General features: G+C 51.4%; 4 protein-coding genes across 4 annotated transcripts; 3 read left to right on the plus strand and 1 right to left on the minus strand.

Annotated features, from left to right (window-relative positions):
* Positions 1–2,281: 2,281 nt before the first annotated feature.
* HER10_EVM0001752 (IgE-binging protein) lies at positions 2,282–3,852 on the plus strand (the record flags this gene model as incomplete). The annotated part of the gene is made up of 3 exons (XM_035471487.1): positions 2,282–2,366; positions 3,147–3,647; positions 3,728–3,852. 3 exons carry the CDS (start codon positions 2,282–2,284, stop codon positions 3,850–3,852), a joined length of 711 nt encoding a protein of 236 aa, XP_035326558.1.
* Positions 3,853–4,525: 673 nt separating this feature from the next.
* Positions 4,526–5,626, plus strand: HER10_EVM0011425 (NADH:flavin oxidoreductase/NADH oxidase; the record flags this gene model as incomplete). The annotated part of the gene is made up of 1 exon (XM_035480858.1): positions 4,526–5,626. The coding sequence occupies one exon, from the start codon at positions 4,526–4,528 to the stop codon at positions 5,624–5,626; it is 1,101 nt and encodes a 366-aa protein (XP_035327309.1).
* Positions 5,627–11,117: 5,491 nt separating this feature from the next.
* On the plus strand, positions 11,118–15,813 carry HER10_EVM0013345 (ABC-2 type transporter; the record flags this gene model as incomplete). Its single annotated transcript, XM_035482707.1, has 3 exons — positions 11,118–13,956; positions 14,012–15,382; positions 15,467–15,813. 3 exons carry the CDS (start codon positions 11,118–11,120, stop codon positions 15,811–15,813), a joined length of 4,557 nt encoding a protein of 1,518 aa, XP_035327469.1.
* A 378-nt stretch (positions 15,814–16,191) lies between these two features.
* HER10_EVM0005017 (uncharacterized protein) lies at positions 16,192–19,729 on the minus strand (the record flags this gene model as incomplete). Its single annotated transcript, XM_035474643.1, has 6 exons — positions 16,192–17,119; positions 18,031–18,068; positions 18,124–18,588; positions 18,646–18,992; positions 19,065–19,446; positions 19,586–19,729. 6 exons carry the CDS (start codon positions 19,727–19,729, stop codon positions 16,192–16,194), a joined length of 2,304 nt encoding a protein of 767 aa, XP_035326824.1.
* Between the last annotated feature and the right edge of the window lie 604 nt (positions 19,730–20,333).

Genomic DNA, 20,333 nt, shown 5'->3' on the forward strand with positions numbered 1-20,333 from the left:
TCAACAGACCATGTAGGGACTCCGGACGCTCGAAGGCTCTTCGGATAGGCAGTCCAGCTGGTGTCTCATGTGGGTCGTCCAGCACGTGCCGTCGCTGTTGCCTGCCGCGTGCTTACTATTCCAACCTCCGCCTGGCCACAGCACAGCCCATTCCGAATCGTAGACAACTTCATATCCAATCCGTTCTCTCAAACCACGGTGCGCTACCTCGGGTGACTGCGTGTAGGAGGGTTACAACCTCATTTACTCAAGAGGTCACTCTACCCATGCACTTCATCACCGCCGGAGCGCAACCTTCGTTCACCCTGGCCTGTGTAGATCCTCCTGACTCATGGCTAATTCTGCCCCTCTCGCACAACCTGCGGAGAACCGGTCACGGAGTGGGATCCGGCCAAAAAGAAAGCAGGTCGGCAGAGCATGCGATGCCTGTCGTTTGCGTCGCATTAAATGCGATGATGCGTCCCCTTGTGCCAATTGCAGGGGTCGGGGCCAGCAGTGCAGCAATACGGAAGCAACCCGAACTTCGACTCTCTCTCAGGCCCATGAAGAGATAGATCGACTAAGGCTGAAAGTTCTGGACCTCGAACGAGAGCTTCAACGACACCGAGGGGCGCATACCAATCCTGGAACTTCATTTTCTACACATTCGCAACAACCACTTACCAACGTGGAAGCAACGGCAGCCAGTAACATCGAAGGCCACTCTGTCACGCCAAGAAATAAGCCTTGGGATGGTGCTCTGCTTCGACCCGCACGATCACCCCATGTCGCATGGTTTGGACCTTCGTCTCTTTACTTTTTCATCCATCGCCTTGGCGTGTTCCTCAGTACCGATGTAGAGCATACTCAGCCAGACCACATGCTTCTCCGATCAACGAGCGGTAGCGCCGTGCCCGCCCAGGAAAGGACTACGTCAGAAGACGCATCTCATTTGCTGAGGCCACTTTTGAACGGCAACAAACCCGGGGTCTATCTGAATCCAATTCAAGAAGAGTACTTCGTCAACCTATTTTGGCAATCATACCACACCTCTTTGTATGCCATTATTGACGAGGCCGAGTTCAAAAAAGAGTATCAAGCCCTCTATCTGGATGTGCCCTCTGGCTATACTCGCAAGCCTTCAGCGCTGGTCGACATTGTTGTTGCCATGTGCATGCAGTACATGGCCTCAAGTCTGCCGTCTGGCCATCAAGGAAACATCGTCGAAGGAAACGATGCTACAACTGCTGGCCGGTGGCATTACCGAAGAGCACAGACTTTGCTAGCAGGGGAAATGGAAAGCCCTTCTATCTCCACCCTACAGTGCCATCTCCTTTCAGCTGTCTATGTCTGTGGTGCGTCGTTCCATAATATGGCAGATAGCATTTGTGGTCAAGCTGTACGCATAGCCTATATGCTTGGTCTGCATATTGATCCTCCTCTTGATACACCTGAGAAAGAACGTCAAGTGAGACGTCGACTTTGGTGGGCTGTCTATGTCTTGGACAGCAAAGTCGGGATGAAGCTGGGACGCCCCTTCTTACTACATGGTTCATTCTCTATGCCGCCTTTCCCAGATGATCAGCTTGGCGCTTCCATGTTATCAGGATCTACATTCGCTCCAATCTCAGGGGACGCTACCTGGCTTAGCTTTAGTCTCCATCACCTCAAATTGTTCAAAACAATGAGAGATGCTCATACTACATTATACAGCCACGACGTTGGGCTCGGACAACACAAGACCATATGGGATGATCCCCCATCCTTGGCTAAGGTAGCCGAAAGTCTGGAAGCGCATACCGTCATGATAGAGAGATGGGTGCAAAACTTGCCTGGTGCGCTCAAAAACAGCCGAGTAAACAACGGCCGCATTCTTTCAACCGACGGCTCGGCTCTCGTTATTGAGCAGTATGCCCCACTCTGGCTTCAAAGACAACGCCTTCTCCTGGAACTGGAATATCACCACATGTCTGTCAACCTTTACCGACCCTTCATTTCATTCAAAAGAGTTCCGGCCCCCGGAAGTCGTCTTGAGACGCTCGCAGTAGAAAGTATCAACCATGCAATAGAGCTATCGAAGATTACCCAACAAGCGCTTTCGTCCACGGCTATACTCGATGGATGGCATGAAGCGTTCCAGTGGCAATGGAATTCTGCCATCACATTAGCAGGATTTATCTTGGCCAATCCGCGTCATTCTGCAGTCGTAGCCGCAAGAAGTGCCATGGGTTTAGCCTTGTCAGTTTTTGGTACATTTGGCGAAAGTTTCGAGCTCGCAAAGAATGCTGAAACTGTTGTCGGAATGCTGTGTACGAAGATCGATGGCTTGATATCGACTTCTTCCCAGGGCCATGGTCAGAAGGAGCCAGCTGCATTACCTACGCTGCGTATCGACCAAGAAGTGGAGGTAGCCAATGGCTTTACTTCTAAATCGGTCTATACATCAACCTCCCCTGAGCTTTTGACTCAATTTGCGGACTTCGATTTCACGGAAATGGCGGTTGGCGTAGATTTCTGGGCCAATATCGACATGCTGGGTGTCGGCGATATCAGTACATTTGGCGAGTCCTTTGTCTTTTGATAGAGATAATAATACCGGGTATATTCCAATACTTTGACATACGTTCAAACAACCAGAAACGTGATCGTGAATTCAATTGCTTCGAGCAAGCAATAGTGAGAGGTGTCATTTGTTTTCGAGCTGATCGCGTGACCAATTCATCAAAGAATTGCGCATCAATAATCGTAAGCATTCATGGTGCGTTCCACCAATCGGAGCATGTCCTGCCTCTGCTTACTCTGGTCCTTTCCTGACCACTAGGAGTTGCTCCTACACTGCGAACCAACGACCCAATCGAAACAACTCCTTTTGCGAACGACTAAGCGAGCCTCGATCCTTCAAAGACAATAGCACGAACTTGGTATAAATACGTCCGTTCGATTCACCAACTCTGGTTTGAATTATCTTAAATCAAACTTCTTTCGCAACTTTATACTTAGAGTCAAAACTCAATAATCAAGCTACCCTATTGTCACTCTTCGTCTAGCAAGGCACTTTGTTCCAAAAGCCACTATGTCTTTGCCGCGCCGAGCTCTGATTAGCATAACTTCTGCTCATGGCACCCTATTCGAGGGGAAGGAGACCACCGGTCTCTTCATCAGCGAAGCGCTGCATCCTTACAGCGTCTTAAGAGCAGCTGGTTTTGAGGTTGATCTCGCTTCCGAGACTGGTACATATACCCCTGACTGGCTTTCGACACAGCCAGATTTCCTCAACGGCGAAGACTTGGATGTTTGGAATAATACCAAGAGCGAATTCCGCATGAAGCTCGACAACATGCCAAAAGCCGCTGACCTCGATGGTAACGCATACGGGCTTTTCTACGCATCTGCCGGCCATGCCGCTCTCATCGATTATCCCACGGCCTCTTCTCTTCAGCGAATCGCAGCGCAAGTCTGGGCGAATGGGGGGGTGGTCTCGTCTGTCTGCCACGGACCAGCACTTTTCGCCAATCTGATCGACCGTAGCACCAATGAGCCCTTGATCAAGAACAAGAGAATCACCGGGTTTACTACGGAAGCCGAATCCTCCATGGGGATCATGGATGAACTCAGAAGCTGGGGTGCTGAGATGGTGGAGGAAACGGCAATTCGACTCGGGGCGACATGTGAGCTTTTCACTCTTTCCTCCATCCATGACCCAGCCATTGCTTGCTGGTGAGTTCTTCGGATCTAACATTGAAAACAGATGTGCGTGCCCCTGGTATCTGGGACGACTTTCATGTAGTCGATGGTCGCCTAGTGACAGGCCAGAACCCAGCCAGTGCTACATCTACTGCTCAAGCTGCTGTTCGGGTTTTCGATAGCGCTTGAAAGCTGATGTTTTGGAATCATGCTGGACTTGGTGATGTAAAGAATACATGTACTTACAGGATAATTCGATGGATTGGATAGATTGACAGGATTATCAATACTCTAGTTCTGAGGTTTCGGTGTGCCATGTTCATAGTGCAAAACCACTTACGAAAGACACTCAAAATGAGGTGAAATTCAATTATCATGCAGAACGAGACGCTAAAGACTTCCTTGTATTATTATTGAGCGTACGAAAGCCATTTTGGTCTCCGATGAAAAGGTTTATCTCCGATGACTAAGAGCGGGATGACAAATTCGGCAGGACCACTTAAATATGTCATTACCATCAGCACCGGCGATCGGGTTGTCCCGGAATCGCGGAGCTGCTGTACGCTTTGTAAGATGCCAAGCCGGAGTTGCGGAGTTGCCTACAACATCACGAATCAGTCTTCCGGCTGACTCGCCGATTCATGTGTGGGCCTTCTCAAAAACAAGGAAACAACTCGACGGATAGATAGTATTTAAGAATGAAACAAAAAACCTCGAATTGACTTGGTAGGATCTAGATATCTAGCATCAATTTTTCCTCGGCGACTTCAAGAAATTTCCCTCATTTTCCGTCAGCATATCCCACCCTGAACCAACATATTAGCACCATTAGTCACCCAGCAGCTTAAATCATCAGTTGAAGATGGCATCGCCTAGCATTGCAGAAAGCAAGCTCTTCCAGCCGTTGAAGCTTGGCAACACACATCTCGAGCATCGGATCGCTCTGGCACCGTTGACCCGATACCGAAATGATGCCAACCACGTGGCAAAACCTTTTGTTCCTCGGTACTACAGCGACAGAGCCTCAACTCCAGGTACTTTGATTATCTCAGAGGCCACTGGCACTTCTATGCCGGAGACTGGAGTACCCCACGGCCCAGCCTTTGTCACAGACGAGCAAGTTGCTGCTTGGGAAAAGGTTATTGCTGCAGTTCACGAGAAGAAAGGCGTATGGTTTCAGCAAATCTGGGCTCAAGGACGAGCTGCGGATCCTGACTATCAGAAGCAGCGCGGCTACAAGTTTCGATCCTCGAGCGCTGTGCCCATGGAGCCTGGCGCACCCGTTCCCGAAGAAATGACTGAAGAGGAGATTCTGCAGGTTATCCAAGACTTTGTGGACACCGCCAAGAGAGTTGTCGCCGCAGGCGGTGATGGTGTTGAAATCCACGGAGCCCATGGTTACCTATTAGACCAGTTTCTCTCAGACTCCGTCAACAGGCGTACCGACAAATGGGGAGGCTCTATTGAAAACCGGGCTCGGCTTCTTCTTGAAGTCATCAAAGCAGTCGTTGAGGTCATCGGCGCTGAGAAAGTGGCGCTTCGACTCTCTCCGTATGCATCTTTCCAAGGTGCGGAGTCATCCGATATCCACGGACAGTATACCTACATTATCAAGGAGCTGAAGAAGATGAACGTCCCTTTTGCATATCTGTCACTCGTTGAGGCTCGAGGCGATCCGGCCAAGCTTTTGAACACTACGCACGATCCCAAGATTGCGCAACAGACTCTCGACTTCATCCTCGATATCTGGGACAACCTGTCCCCCGTTGTTGTGGCCGGTGGCTATGGTCCTGAGAGCGCTGCCCAGGCATTGGAAGGGCACTACGCGAAGTGGGATGTCATTGTTGCATTTGGAAGAAGCTTTATTGCAAACCCCGACCTTGTCTGGCGTTTCAAGCACGGCATTCCACTCACGAAATACCACCGATTCTCATTCTACATCAGAGGGTCGGAGATTGGGTAAGTCAAACCCCCCACTTCCTGGCACCCCCCTGTTTCTGGCACCCACAAAAACGATGGGATCACAACCCAACCTCCTCATTACTATTAACTATTGATCCTCAACCACACCCACTACAATACAACTGCCGCAGCACTAGGGCATTCAGAGTCGCTGGATTCAGCCGTAATAACCTCCTTTTCACCCGCTTCGATTTGAGCCCGATGGATATCTGATGTTCGCAAACTTCGTGTTGGGATCGATCTGAACAGTCTTCCTCTTCCTAACTGCAGCGTTGGTAACTTGAGCCTCAGGTGAGCCAGCTGCTGCTGGGCAGCTGCCAGTTGCCAGGCCTGCTCTGTGAAGCCTTTTTCACCTTCCTGAACAGCAGCCGTTGAGTGCTGGTATCATTGTCGAGTTGGGTGTAAGTGCAGTTGACCGCTGAGCTCTGCCAGCTTCCTGGGTGTCGACCAGACCACTGCAGAGGAAGCAGAATCCCATGGCTCAACAGGGGTAGTTTGTTGACCATTATGGCATCGCTTTTGCCCCGACTGGTTGGTTTGGGTGGTAGCTTAGCGCCAGGTAATACCATAGGGTTCATCAGGGGCTTAACCATCGCTACAGGGTGTAGACCAGTCCACTTCCAACCACTTCTGATGTTCGAGACTGATAGACCAGCAAGTCGAGCCTTCTGGTAACAGTCCAGGAAGTTCCTTTACCTATAATGGTAGAGTCGTTCCATTGAGACAAGTAACCGAGCTCCTTCCGATAGGCTGACTTAACAGGGCTGAAGACAGACTGGTCAAGTGGCTGGAGGACATGAGAGGAGTGTGGTGGTAAGAACAGTAAATGGATATTGTTAATATAGCAATTCCACATGAAGTCTGTCGTCGTATGACTCCCATGCCCATCCACAATCAACAGTCGAGCCTCGCCTCAGCCTCGGCATAGTCTGTGGGATAAACACCTTCTCTAACCATTCAATGGCAGTTAAGTCTGTAGTCCAGCCATTATCTGTTGCTGTAAACTCCACCCATCGTATGGAACCAGATGTAATGGAAACCACTGTTGTTGGACCGTCTTCCCTTGAAAATGATAAGAGGACGAAGTGCCCTACCCAAGGCTGAGATACACTCAATGATAGAGACCCATGCCCTCGACCCAGGTTGTTTCTTGCGAACAGACGTCGTCTCAGCCATGCCCAGCACTAACCCATTAGCTCCTGACCCTCGAGGATGCCAGTCTCATCCATATTATATCTGTTGGCTGGTTTGATGTCCTTGATCTCAGGGATAGCAAGGAACTTAAACCAGTTCCTAATGACCTCAGTAGATGCCCCATTAACGCGTCTAGAATCGATGGAACGACTTCTCTGAACCTTAATGATAGGGTTCCTTCTCACGAAGGCATAGATCCAGCCTTTTCCTAATGGTTTGGTATCCCCAGCAGCAGCCAGAACTCGCTCTGCGAATTCCTTCACCTGTTGGTGCGGTGCGAGGCCCAGCGAAGCCTGAATGCGAACCCATTGTGCCAGCCACTCTCCTGGTCAGGAGACAGCCTCTGCCAGTCAGCAAAAGCCACTTTCCTAGTCTGACCACCTTGGAGACGTAGTTGGAGGGTTGATCGTGGTATCCCATACTCCAATGAGGCTCTCTTTTGACTCTTGCCGTTTGAGATGTCCTCGAGAGCCTGACGAAGCTGATCTTCGGTATATTGAGGCATTAGATATAGAAGAAGGTATGTGCAAAAAATGAGCCCATTTGGACTCGAATTGAAAATGTTGTGATAAAAGGAGGTTGGGGGTGGGCATTGCGTTGTGGTGGATTTTCGCGTTTTTGTGGGTGCCAGAAACAGGGGGGTGCCGGGAAGTGGGGGGTTTGACTTAACTACACTGCACATCTCACAGAAGGCGAGATGCAGAGCACAGTGACGGTGGGAACTCGTAAGTAAATAATATTGTCTCAGTGAGTCGATGGATTGTGGCTTCTCGTTGAAACCACATGCCAACAAAACGCCAGTCAACACTAGGCCGTTTCCAGAATATCGACCACATCTTCAAGGGGGACGCGAGCAACAAAATTCGATTCCACCTGTAGTGAGCTAACGGCGTCGGTCATCCGTATCCGCCGACCGTTAGTCCAATTGAGATCTATGACGACGTACAACCAGGTACTTGCAGACCACGTCGGTCGCGTCAGCGCGACTTTGGTGTAGAATATCAGCCAAGTGGAGACCACTAGATTCTTTTCTTCTCCAAGTAAGGAGCCTCATCTGGCAAGCTCAAGCTACGCTTTCGTCATAGATCCACGAAGCCGCGCGATAGCGCTCACACCCTATGCAAAATGGTGCACCTCAATCGGCGATTAGGCCATTCCTTGACCGAGAAGTCAATCCCACCGGTCAGAATTCCCTTAATACGGACTTTTCGACCCCCGAATTGTGCGAGAGACCATAATCAGATTACAATGTCTTGCGCTCATCTTCATTGCTGCTGGAATCAATGAGACAAGTCAATCTTGGCATCTGGACTAAAACTGGCTAAGGTAGAGTGCTCGGGCCCATGAGGGAAAATGCCGGGCGGGTTTGGCCGTGTTTCTCCCTGCTCTGATTGGCCCGCGGTTGAGTCCGATGTTCAGTCCTCCAAACGAGACTTGAGCTTCGTCTTTGCGCTAAGTCTTCTTTGTCAAGTGAACGCAGGCAATCGCACTTTGGGTGCCTATAAGAGAGTTGAAATGAGCTCAAGCATAAGGTGCCCAAGAACGCGCTTTCACATGGATATGTTAATTAAGTAGGTGGTTATGTATGTACTTACTTTCTGAATATTGAACCACTCTGAGGATCACTTTGAGAAACTTTGGGCATTTGGTACAAAACATATTTTTTACTTGGTGTGGTGTAATGATTTTGCATTACCTCTCGATAGTCGTTCACCATCAGGGTTAACTCATAAAACGATAGACGAAAACAATGAAAAGGCTGCTGGACTGACTGGCTGCCTGGGATCTGGATATCCATGTTCATGAGTCTCATACATCAAGCATATTACCAACAAAGTACCCAACTAGATATCCTGAAACCGGTGACGAATATGTTGGGAGCTTGATCTTTAGTTTTCAATGCCTCGACTCTAGCGATGTACACCGAACATGCTGGAACCTTGAAACTTGGGGTATTGTATCAAGGGATCCAGACGCAACATACTAAGTCATGTACAAATCATGATATCGTGCGGGTCTAAGAAGAGAGCTTGAAAATGATTCCTTGACGTGAAAACATTCCAATTAGCACACTACTCCACAAGCAAAGAAAACATATACTTGTATTGGTCTAAATTCTAATGCTTTTCGACCCAGAAAATGCAAAACAAAATATCAAATCTAGCCCTACTTCGAGTTTGAAGCCAAATGCGTCAAAGCCCATTCGCGCTGTGCATCGATGTACTCCTGACTAAATGTGTAATCGTTGTAAGTCAAACCCCCCACTTCCCGGCACCCCCCTGTTTCTGGCACCCACAAAAACGCGAAAATCCACCACAACGCAATGCCCACCCCCAACCTCCTTTTATCACAACATTTTCAATTCGAGTCCAAATGGGCTCATTTTTTGCACATACCTTCTTCTATATCTAATGCCTCAATATACCGAAGATCAGCTTCGTCAGGCTCTCGAGGACATCTCAAACGGCAAGAGTCAAAAGAGAGCCTCATTGGAGTATGGGATACCACGATCAACCCTCCAACTACGTCTCCAAGGTGGTCAGACTAGGAAAGTGGCTTTGCTGACTGGCAGAGGCTGTCTCCTGACCAGGAGAGTAAGCTGGCACAATGGGTTCGCATTCAGGCTTCGCTGGGCCTCGCACCAACGCACCAACAGGTGAAGGAATTCGCAGAGCGAGTTCTGGCTGCTGCTGGGGATACCAAACCATTAGGAAAAGGCTGGATCTATGCCTTCGTGAGAAGGAACCCTATCATTAAGGTTCAGAGAAGTCGTTCCATCGATTCTAGACGCGTTAATGGGGCATCTACTGAGGTCATTAGGAACTGGTTTAAGTTCCTTGCTATCCCTGAGATCAAGGACATCAAACCAGCCAACAGATATAATATGGATGAGACTGGCATCCTCGAGGTCAGGAGCTAATGGGTTAGTGCTGGGCATGGCTGAGACGACGTCTGTTCGCAAGAAACAACCTGGGTCGAGGGCATGGGTCTCTATCATTGAGTGTATCTCAGCCTTGGGTAGGGCACTTCGTCCTCTTATCATTTTCAAGGGAAGACGGTCCAACAACAGTGGTTTCCATTACATCTGGTTCCATACGATGGGTGGGAGTTTACAGCAACAGATAATGGCTGGACTACAGACTTAACTGCCATTGAATGGTTAGAGAAGGTGTTTATCCCACAGACTATGCCCGAGGCTGAGGGCGAGCTCGACTGTTGATTGTGGATGGGCATGGGAGTCATACGACGACAGACTTCATGTGGAATTGCTATATTAACAATATCCATTTACTGTTCTTACCACCACACTCTCATGTCCTCCAGCCACTTGACCAGTCTGTCTTCAGCCCTGTTAAGTCAGCCTATCGGAAGGAGCTCGGTTACTTGTCTCAATGGAACGACTCTACCATTATAGGTAAAAGGAACTTCCTGGACTGTTACCAGAAGGCTCGACTTGCTGGTCTATCAGTCTCGAACATCAGAAGTGGTTGAAGTGGACTGGTCTACACCCTGTAGCGATGGTTAAGCCCCTGATGAACCCTATGGTATTACCTGAGCCTTCTGCTAGCCCACCACACCCAAACCAACCAGTCGGGGCAAAAAGCGATGCCATAATGGTCAACAAACTACCCTGTTGAGCCATGGGATTCTGCTTCCTCTGCAGTGGTCTGGTCGACACCCAGGAAGCTGGCAGAGCTCAGCGGTCAACTGCACTTATACACCCAACTCGACAATGATACCAGCACTCAACGGCTGCTGTTCAGGAAGGTGAAAAAAGGCTTCACAGAGCAGGCCTGGCAACTGGCAGCTGCCCAGCAGCAGCTGGCTCACCTGAGGGCTCAAGTTACCAACGCTGCAGTTAGGAAGAGGAAGACTGTTCAGATCGATCCCAACACGAAGTTTGCGAACATCAGGGATATCCATCGGGCTCAAATCGAAGCGGGTGAAAAGGAGGTTATTACGGCTGAATCCAGCGACTCTGAATGCCCTAGTGAGGCTGGCAGTTGTATTGTAGTGGGTGTGGTTGAGGATCAATAGTTAATAGTAATGAGGAGGTTGGGTTGTGATCCCATCGTTTTTGTGGGTGCCAGAAACAGGGGGGTGCCAGGAAGTGGGGGGTTTGACTTACTTGATTACCATCATCACGTCGCAGGAAACCATAGTGTATCAGCTTCTATCTGCTATTATTGGGAAAACAAGCCATCATGGACGAGAAGCCCACGCCTCGGGACACCGATGTTCCTGGCGGCTTCCCGGAGACGCCTAGTCTTGCTCCGACCAGCGGGCGTCCTACGCCAATGACATTGTCTAGTCACGGCCAGCATAACGCTCAGAATGCTGCAAGCACACAATCAAGCCAGATTACTCGGAACACCACGAGTTATTTTGCCACGACATCGCGTGTCCGCGACGACACCTCTTCTTCTACTGTTACGCTCTCTGGCAACGGTGTTGCAGTCTCGGGAAGCCGCAGAGCTTCGCAAGCAGAAGATTTGTCGGAAAAGCATGCCCCTATCGATGTTGATTCGACGCCGTCTTCTCCCTCCGCAAATGCTCTATCGCCGACGGATAGCACTCACTTTGCACCCCTCAAGACCCATGCCAGCAATACCAAACGACCAGAGGCGCGCAGACAAGAGAGCAATTTGACCGAAGATGACCTTTTCCGAGTACTATCTCGCCGTCGTACCAATGCTACGCACCAGTCAGATGCTGAGCAGCAAGAGGAACAGCAAGAGGTTGAACGCCTCATGTCTCGGATCTTTGGTCGAGCTCGGCAAGAACAGAGCGAGGAGGAAAAAACGCGGCACAGTGGAGTTGTTTTCCGCGATCTCACGGTCAAAGGTGTCGGCCTCGGGGCCAGTTTACAGCCCACGATTGGAGACATCTTTCTCGGATTCCCTCGCAAGATCAAAATGCTCTTCACTCGAGGGCCCAAGGCTGCATTTGCAAAGCCTCCGGTTCGGGAGCTCATCAGTCATTTCGACGGTTGTGTACGCCCTGGAGAGCTTCTTCTTGTTCTTGGCCGTCCAGGCTCAGGATGTAGCACTTTCCTCAAGGCCTTCTGCAATCAAAGGGCAGGGTTCCAAGCCGTTGAAGGCGACGTCACTTATGGCGGCGCCCCCGCTGAGGAGATGAGCAAGAGGTTTCGCGGAGAAATCATCTACAACCCGGAAGACGATCTCCACTATCCAACCCTGACTGTAAAGAGAACCCTCAATTTTGCACTGGAGACGAGAACCCCCGGAAAGGAGTCAAGACTTGATGGTGAGAGTAGGAAGGATTACATTGAGGAGTTCATGCGAGTTGCCACAAAGCTCTTCTGGATCGAGCACACCTTGGGCACGAAGGTTGGAAACGAGTATGTCAGAGGTGTGTCGGGTGGTGAAAGGAAGCGTGTCAGCATTGCAGAGGCCATGATTACTCGTGCATCCGTTCAAGGGTGGGACAATTCAAGCAAAGGCCTCGATGCGAGTACTGCCGTGGAGTACGTCCGATCGATTCGCGCTATGACAAACATGGCAGAGACATCGACGGCCGTGTCCCTTTACCAAGCCGGCGAGTCTCTCTATGACCTTGTGGATAAAGTGCTTCTCATCGACAAGGGGAAGTGCCTCTATTTTGGGCCCTCCGAATCCGCAAAGCAGTATTTCATCGATCTCGGCTTCAAGTGCCCAGACCGATGGACAACTGCAGACTTCCTCACTTCGGTGACCGACGAGCATGAGCGCCACATTCGAGATGGCTACGAGTCCCGAATTCCAAGAACCCCCGAGGAGTTTGATTGGGCATACAGAAATAGCGAGGCCTACAGGAGGAACATCCAGGACGTGGAAGAGTTTGAGTCTCAGCTTCATCAGCAGGTTGAACACCGCCGACAGAACGAGTCAAAGAAGACCGAGACCAAGAACTACGAGATCCCCTTTCACAAGCAGGTCATCTACTGCACCAAACGCCAGTTCATGGTCATGGCTGGGGATCGAGCGTCCCTTTTTGGCAAATGGGGAGGGCTGGTGTTTCAAGGTCTCATCGTGGGCAGTCTATTCTACAACCTCCCGAACACCGCTGCTGGAGCATTCCCCCGCGGAGGAACGTTGTTCTTCCTGCTTCTTTTCAACGCGTTGCTCGCACTGGCGGAACAGACGAGTGCCTTTGAGTCCAAGCCCATTCTCCTCAAGCACAAGTCCTTCTCTTTCTATCGCCCAGCAGCTTTCGCCATTGCCCAAACCGTGGTGGATGTACCACTCGTATTCATTCAGGTAATTCTTTTCAACATCATCATCTACTGGATGTCCAACCTGGCACGGACTGCGTCACAATTCTTCATCGCCACACTGATTCTCTGGCTGGTCACCATGGTCACCTACGCTTTCTTCCGTGCCATTTCAGCTTGGTGCAAGACCTTGGACGATGCTACAAGGTTCACGGGTGTATCTGTTCAGATCGTCATCGTCTATACAGGCTACCTCATCCCTCCCACTTCGATGCGCCCCTGGTTTGGGTGGCTACGGTGGATTAATTGGATCCAGTACGGCTTCGAGTGCCTCATGTCTAATGAGTTCTACGACCGAGAGCTCCAATGCGTCCCGCCCTACCTCGTACCTCAGGGACCGAACGCTTCGTCGGCTTATCAAGGCTGTGCGCTTGCCGGAAGCCCGCCAGGCCAGACGATTGTACCCGGTTCGAGTTACATCGAAGCTTCCTTCACCTATTCTCGTTCGCACCTGTGGAGGAATTTCGGTTTCCTGTGGGCCTTCTTCTTCGTTTTTGTAGCTCTCACAGCATTGGGCATGGAGCACATGAAGCCGAACACTGGTGGTGGCGCCATCACTGTCTTCAAGCGTGGACAAGTTCCCAAGAAAGTGGAGGACAGCATCGCCGCTGGCGGGCGTAGCAAGAAGAATGACGAGGAGTCAGGCGAAGCCAGCAACAGTACGCAGACGATGACAGCGGACACTGCGAAGAAAGAGAAGAGTGACGAAGATACCATGAAGCAAGTGGCTCGGAATGAAACGGTCTTTACCTTCCGCAACGTCAAATACGTAATACCTTTCGAGAAAGGAGAGCGCACGCTCCTGGACGATGTTCAAGGATACGTCCGCCCTGGAAAACTCACTGCACTCATGGGTGCCTCCGGTAAGCATCGATCCTGTCCAAGGAGCTCTTACTTGCAATCGCTAATGCCTCACAGGTGCTGGCAAGACAACTCTGCTGAATGCCCTGGCTCAGCGCCTCACCTTTGGCAAAGTCACTGGAGAGTTTCTGGTCGATTCTCGACCACTGCCCAAGTCCTTCCAAAGAGCAACTGGCTATGCCGAGCAAATGGACGTGCATGAACCTTCAGCGACGGTCCGAGAAGCTCTCCAGTTCTCTGCGCTGTTGCGCCAGCCCCGAGAGGTCTCCAAGAAGGAGAAGTTTGATTACTGCGAAACCATCATTGATCTTCTCGAGATGCGTGATATCGCCGGAGCGACGATTGGCAAAGTCGGCGAAGGCCTAAATGCGGAACAGCGTAAGAGGCTCACCATTGGAGTGGAACTGGCATCGAAGCCAGAGCTCCTCATGTTCTTGGACGAGCCTACTTCAGGTTTGGACTCCGGCGCTGCTTTCAATATTGTCAGATTTTTGCGCAAGTTGGCAGATGCTGGCCAGGCTGTGCTATGCACCATTCACCAGCCATCAGCCGTATTGTTCGAGGAGTTTGACGAACTGTTGCTTCTCAAAGCTGGAGGGCGAGTTGCGTACCATGGGCCGCTTGGACGCGATAGCCAAGAACTGATTCAATATTTCGAGTCAAACGGTGCTCACAAATGTCCTCCAAGCAGCAATCCAGCTGAGTACATGCTCGAGGCAATTGGTGCAGGTGACCCGAACTACAAAGGCAAGGACTGGGGAGATGTCTGGGCGCAGTCGAAGCACAAGGATGAGAGGTCCAGGGAGGTTGATGAGATGCTGGCTAGGAGAAAAGACGTTGAGCCCTCAAAGAGCCTCAAGGATGACCGCGAATACGCCATGCCACTGACGACTCAGACTATGGCGGTTGTCAAACGTTCGTTCACTGCGTACTGGCGCACGCCCAACTACATTATCGGGAAGTTCATGTTGCACATCCTGACAGGTCTCTTCAACTGCTTCACATTCTACAAGATTGGTTACGCGTCTGTCGACTACCAGAACCGGCTGTTCTCAATCTTCATGACTCTTACGATCAGTCCCCCGCTCATCCAGCAACTGCAGCCAGTCTTTCTGCAATCCCGCCAAATTTTCCAGTCGCGCGAGAACAACGCAAAGATCTACAGCTGGTTTGCTTGGACGACAGCGGCAGTTCTCGTTGAGATTCCCTACGCTATTATAGCCGGAGGCATCTACTTCAACTGCTGGTGGTGGGGTGTATTTGGATGGCGTCTTCCCGCCTTCAACTCGGGCTTTGCATTCCTCTTGGTCATTCTCTTCGAGCTGTACTATGTAAGTTTTGGCCAGGGCATAGCTGCATTCGCTCCCAATGAGCTCCTTGCGTCTCTCTTGGTTCCCATCTTCTTCCTCTTCGTCGTCAGTTTCTGCGGTGTGGTTGTACCGGCTGCCCAACTTCCTACGTTTTGGAGGGCTTGGATGTACTGGCTCACCCCTTTCCACTACCTGTTGGAAGCCTTCCTCGGAGTCGCCATTCATGATCAACCTGTTCAGTGCGAGTCTGGCGAGTTTGCAAGATACCAACCTCCTCCCAACCAGTCCTGCGAGGACTACACCGCGCCCTATATCCAGCAGGCTGGTGGATACGTTCGGACTGGAGATGGGGGCATTTGCGAGTTCTGCCAGTATGCGACGGGTGATGAGTTCGGCGCAGGCTTCAGCGTTTACTACAGCAACATCTGGCGTGACTTTGGCATCTTCTGCGGGTTTATCGTCTTTAATTACGCCGTAGTCTATGTCGGGACTTGGCTCAGGTTCAAGGGAAAGAACCCTTTCAAAAAGCTTATGATGAAGAAGAAGTAGTACGGTGCCGGTTGGTCATGGCAAATCTGTTATCAATGTTTGCAGGATTCATTATGGGTAGTAGACCTCCTGGATAGTGAGGTGTAATAGATTAATAGACTGTATCACTGAGTTGCGCCTGGTATTATTGAAATGATTCATTTGTGATAGAAGATATCGATCTCAACGAGTTTCGTACAGTTAACAACATGAAACTTGCGTCTTTGCTCGGCCAAGCCGAGTGACTCCCGATGCCACTCCTTGCACCTTGAACTTTCACAAGCAGCCAAATGGTGAACATGGGTTTTGATATTGATTCAATGGGAACGCTGGTGTATGATGAGGGAATCTATCGAGGGAAGGAAGAACAATGGTTTGATTGCAGTCAATCTGGCAGCCTTAGTTCTTGAAGGCGCCGTTTGTCAACTCATCCTCCAGGTCGTAGTAGACTTGGAATTCGCAGTAGCAAATTTCCGGGTCACTCTCAACGTCGAAGTTGAACTGCGCCTCCTCATCCGTGATGGGAACCTTTGCCAACCCGTTGGCGCCGGCAGCCTCGGCCAGGAGCTGCACGCGACAGCTGCGCTCCATGGAGGTGTACAAAAAGGCAGCCTCATCAACGGTGCGTCCAACCGTCAGCAGGCCGTGGTTTCGCAGAATGCAGCCCTTGCCCTTGGGACCCAATGCCTGGGCGATCAGCTCACCCTCCTCAGGACCCAGAACGACACCGCCGTAGCTGTTGTAAACGCTGTGCGCTTCGCCAAGGAACTTGCAGGAGTCCTGGGTCAGCATCTCCAGCCTACGTCCAAAGACCGACCAGGCCTTGCCATGGATGCTGTGGTTGTGGCACACGGCGTGAACGTCGGGGCGAGCCTTGTGCACGGCAGCGTGGATCAAGAAGCCAGCCGTGTTGGGGGGCTTGCTGCGGTTGCCGCCGATAACCTCGCCGTCGAGGTTAACGAGGATCATGTCGCTGGCCTTGAGCAGACCAAAGTGTTTGCCGAGAGGGTTCGTCCAGAAGGCGTCGTGGTGTTCGGGGTCTCTGACGGAGATGTGGCCGCTCATGCCTTCGATGTAGTCTTCACGGTACCAGTGGCGGAAAGCGGCGGCCATGTGCTCGAGTTGCCATTGACGCTGGGAGGCGAAGTCGGGGAACTTGGGGATACCGGCGAGAGCGACATCGCCATGGGACATGGCCTGCAAAGGCGTCTTGTTGGCGAGCTCATGGCCGTGCTTGGTGTGCGATACCTCCTTGGGGACGATGGCGGCGGCGCGGGCCTCGATGGACTCGGTGTCGCTGACAACGGCAGACGGAGCCATGGTGGGTCTTGGGATCGGTGCGCCGGTTTACGGAGTCTGAAGGATAACGGTCTCAATGCGAAGAGTGAGCACAGCGTCTCTCAGCTCGTGGTACGCTGAACGTATCTAATTCGAGATGGAATAAGCGAAGGCTAAGGTAGGTTCAACGAGGATTTGTGAGTTCAGGTGTATTCCAGATAAAGTTGATCTGGGGAAGTTCCACGGTAATGATGGCCGCCGATTGATAGGTAATACGCCACCTACGAATGGAAGACGGAAATGTCCATCGGAAGATGTTACCCAGTGTCTGGCCGGAGCGGGGTTGCGGGTCTTGATAAGGCATGACCGGGATCGCTCTCACAAAGTTAGGACCGGATACCGGAAACCGGGAAACCCGACCGGCCCGGTCCAAACTTCGGACGGCCGGACAAGGAATACGCCGCAGTATCCTGGGGTTGGGAAGGGGCCCCGCCTCCGCAACGGTCGGCTCAATCGCCGATAAGAGAAGCATCTCCACGGGCACTGCGAGTTCGAGCCAGGCTGTCACTCACTCGTGACATCGCGGCTTCGAGATTCACGCTTGGTCAAGCTTGGTTCAGAAGTTGAAGAGTGAGACGTGGTATGTTGAAAGAAAAACGTCGCGACAGGGTATGTTACAACTAGTCCATGCAAATTCCATCCGCCCGTCATAAACCAAGAAAAACTCTCTTGTACAGCGACCGTCGTTGTCGTCGTTACGCAAATGCTTTTATTTACCCGCGCGCAGCTCCTGACCGTCCGGCTCCGAGCCCTTCTCCTTTGCTTTCCTGGAGGATGGAGAGGGAGGTTATTTCCTTGCTCTGCTCAGCACATGTGCCGGATGTCGCATTAGTTCGTCATTAGATAGCAGTATTTTGCTCTTATTCAGTAGTTGTCGATATGCCACGTCGATACATCTACCGCTTGGCCTGCAACGCCTTGTCCAGACACTGGATAATCTGATGAGAGTTAGCACACACGATATGTAATCAAGCAGCATTCGATAGGACCTACCTCATCTCCCCAAACACCTTGGTTGCTAAGATAGCGACCCATGCCTCTCACCAACTCGAGCTGCTCCTCGACGGTCAAGCCAGTGACGGCCATCTCCATGACGCTGCCGAGATTGACCTTGTGAAGAGCAATAAAGGAATGATAGTACATGTAGGTGAAGAAGCCCATGATGAACTGGCAATCCATGCGATCCGTCATACCGCCGTGTCCCGGAATGGAGTCGCCAAAGTCCTTGATCTTGAAAGTGCGCTTGAGCCCAGAAGCGAAGAAACCGCCGAAAGGTGCGATGAGAGAGGCAAAGGTGGCCAATACCAAAGTGTGCAGCTGCATTGGAGCCACAGTGAAGGAGAAGGTCTGGTGCATGTTGGGTGGCAGGAAGAACAAAGGAGGCAGGCTGTACGTCTTGGGGATGAAGACGGGGTTCCGGGTACACTCAAGACCAGTAAAAATGTTCGCGCCGAGATCCTGGATTGTTGTTAGAATGTCAACAGCGTTTATCTAGGAGTAGCGTAGGTTACTCACGTTGACTGGGCACAAGAAGAAGTCGGAGCGCATCAAGACGTTGGTCAGAAGCATGCCAAACAAGATGGTGAAGGCCCAAGCGCCGACAAAACCCTCGACAGTCTTCTTGGGGGAGAGGGCGATGAGTTGGGTGCGGCCAAAGGTGATGCCGCAAAGGTAGGCCCAGATATCGTTGGTGATAACCATGGCGGCTGGGAGGAAGAACCAGATCATGCCCTCGAAGACGTTGTTCATGATGAAGTGAGCCTGGACGACAATGAGGTACAGGGCCATGTGCGTCCATGCGAACTGGGTGAACTGAAACTTGTAGTGACCATTTTGGAGAGAGGTGACGAAGAAGACGAAGCCTAGCGAGGTCAAAAGTCAGCGCGTGCTCGGAAGAAAGGGTATGTTCTGGTGTATCTCGAGAAAGGACGTACCAAAGATGTACAGGATGAAGCTAATGAAGCGGTGGTGGGTTGCCAAAGGCAGCAGAACCTTGTCAACCAAGACGATGTGCTTGAAGTAGTAGATGACGCTCTCGCCGTAGAGGAAGTACATGGTGGTTGCCAGCCAGTACCAGTTGAGGCTCTTGGAGGAGCGTAGCTGGCGGGCGCGGCTGGGTACGCTGGCGATGGCGATAACCTCCTTGAAAGAGATGATCTGGATAGCAGTCATGATGCAGATGATGTAGATGTGGCCCATGAAGAGAGCAGTGAAGAAGCCAGCGAACATGACAAAGGTCCAGAAGGTACGGGTCAGGAAGTTGGCCTTCTTCTTCTCGTAGGCGGCTCGCTTTTCCTCCTCGGGTGATTGAGGTTGCTGTTGCAGGCGCAAAAGGTTAACTTTGTCCATACCAAATTGAACGGGGTCGCGGCCATGGCCATGACCATGATGATGATGATGGCGCTGGTAGTCGCACTAAGGCCGGGCAGATGCAGACTGTAAATCTAGAGCTTACCTCTACAATGTTCTCCAAGGCTGCGCCAGACCTTTGCTTGGTGGGCGAACCATCTTCGCTGACATCGCTGAAGCTGGAGCGGCGCCCCTCACCGTGACCATTGGCCTTGTGAGGGAACTTGACGCCCCTCCGTGTGCGGGCCATCATGTCTCTATTGACGGTTCCACAGTACTCGAAAGGACAAGAGGTCTCGACGAGTCGGCCTCGTAGGTAGCTGCGATACTAGTTGAGGGTGGTCAAGCGTGGTTGGTAGGAGAAAGATAAAGGTCGTGATAAGTCGTCGCGAAGCAAAAGCGGGTGGTTCGGATGCGGCGATGGGAAGAGTGGAAGCGGAGGGTCGGCGCAAATTAGACCGTTGGGTCGCAAGGACAGGCGATGGAATGGATTATCGTCGAGTTGTCGAGACACGTCGGAAGGGCAAATTCTAGTCGAGTCCCAAGGCGTGAAAGCGCAGGGTCGAGCTCGGAATCGCAGGCGGTCGTGGGTGACGTGTTGGAGAAGCAGATGGGAATTGTCGGCGTGGATGGATTTTTTGTTGAACCCGTACGGAGCAAGGTAAGGTAGCGTAAGTAGACCTGGGAGGGAACGCAAAGGCTGAGCAGAGCAGAAGGGAAGGGCGGAAAGCGGGAAGGCACAGCTGGCGCAGAATCCCCAAGTGGACCCACCTCCTTCCCACGCCTGAAGCGGGCTGCTGCGGCTGTGTCCACGTCGACGGGACTCGGGCTGTTAGGTACCTTATGCTGCGTTG

The sequence above is a fragment of the Colletotrichum scovillei genome, assembly GCF_011075155.1.
Source record: "Colletotrichum scovillei strain TJNH1 chromosome Unknown Contig00011, whole genome shotgun sequence".
Classification (NCBI taxonomy): domain Eukaryota; kingdom Fungi; phylum Ascomycota; class Sordariomycetes; order Glomerellales; family Glomerellaceae; genus Colletotrichum; species Colletotrichum scovillei.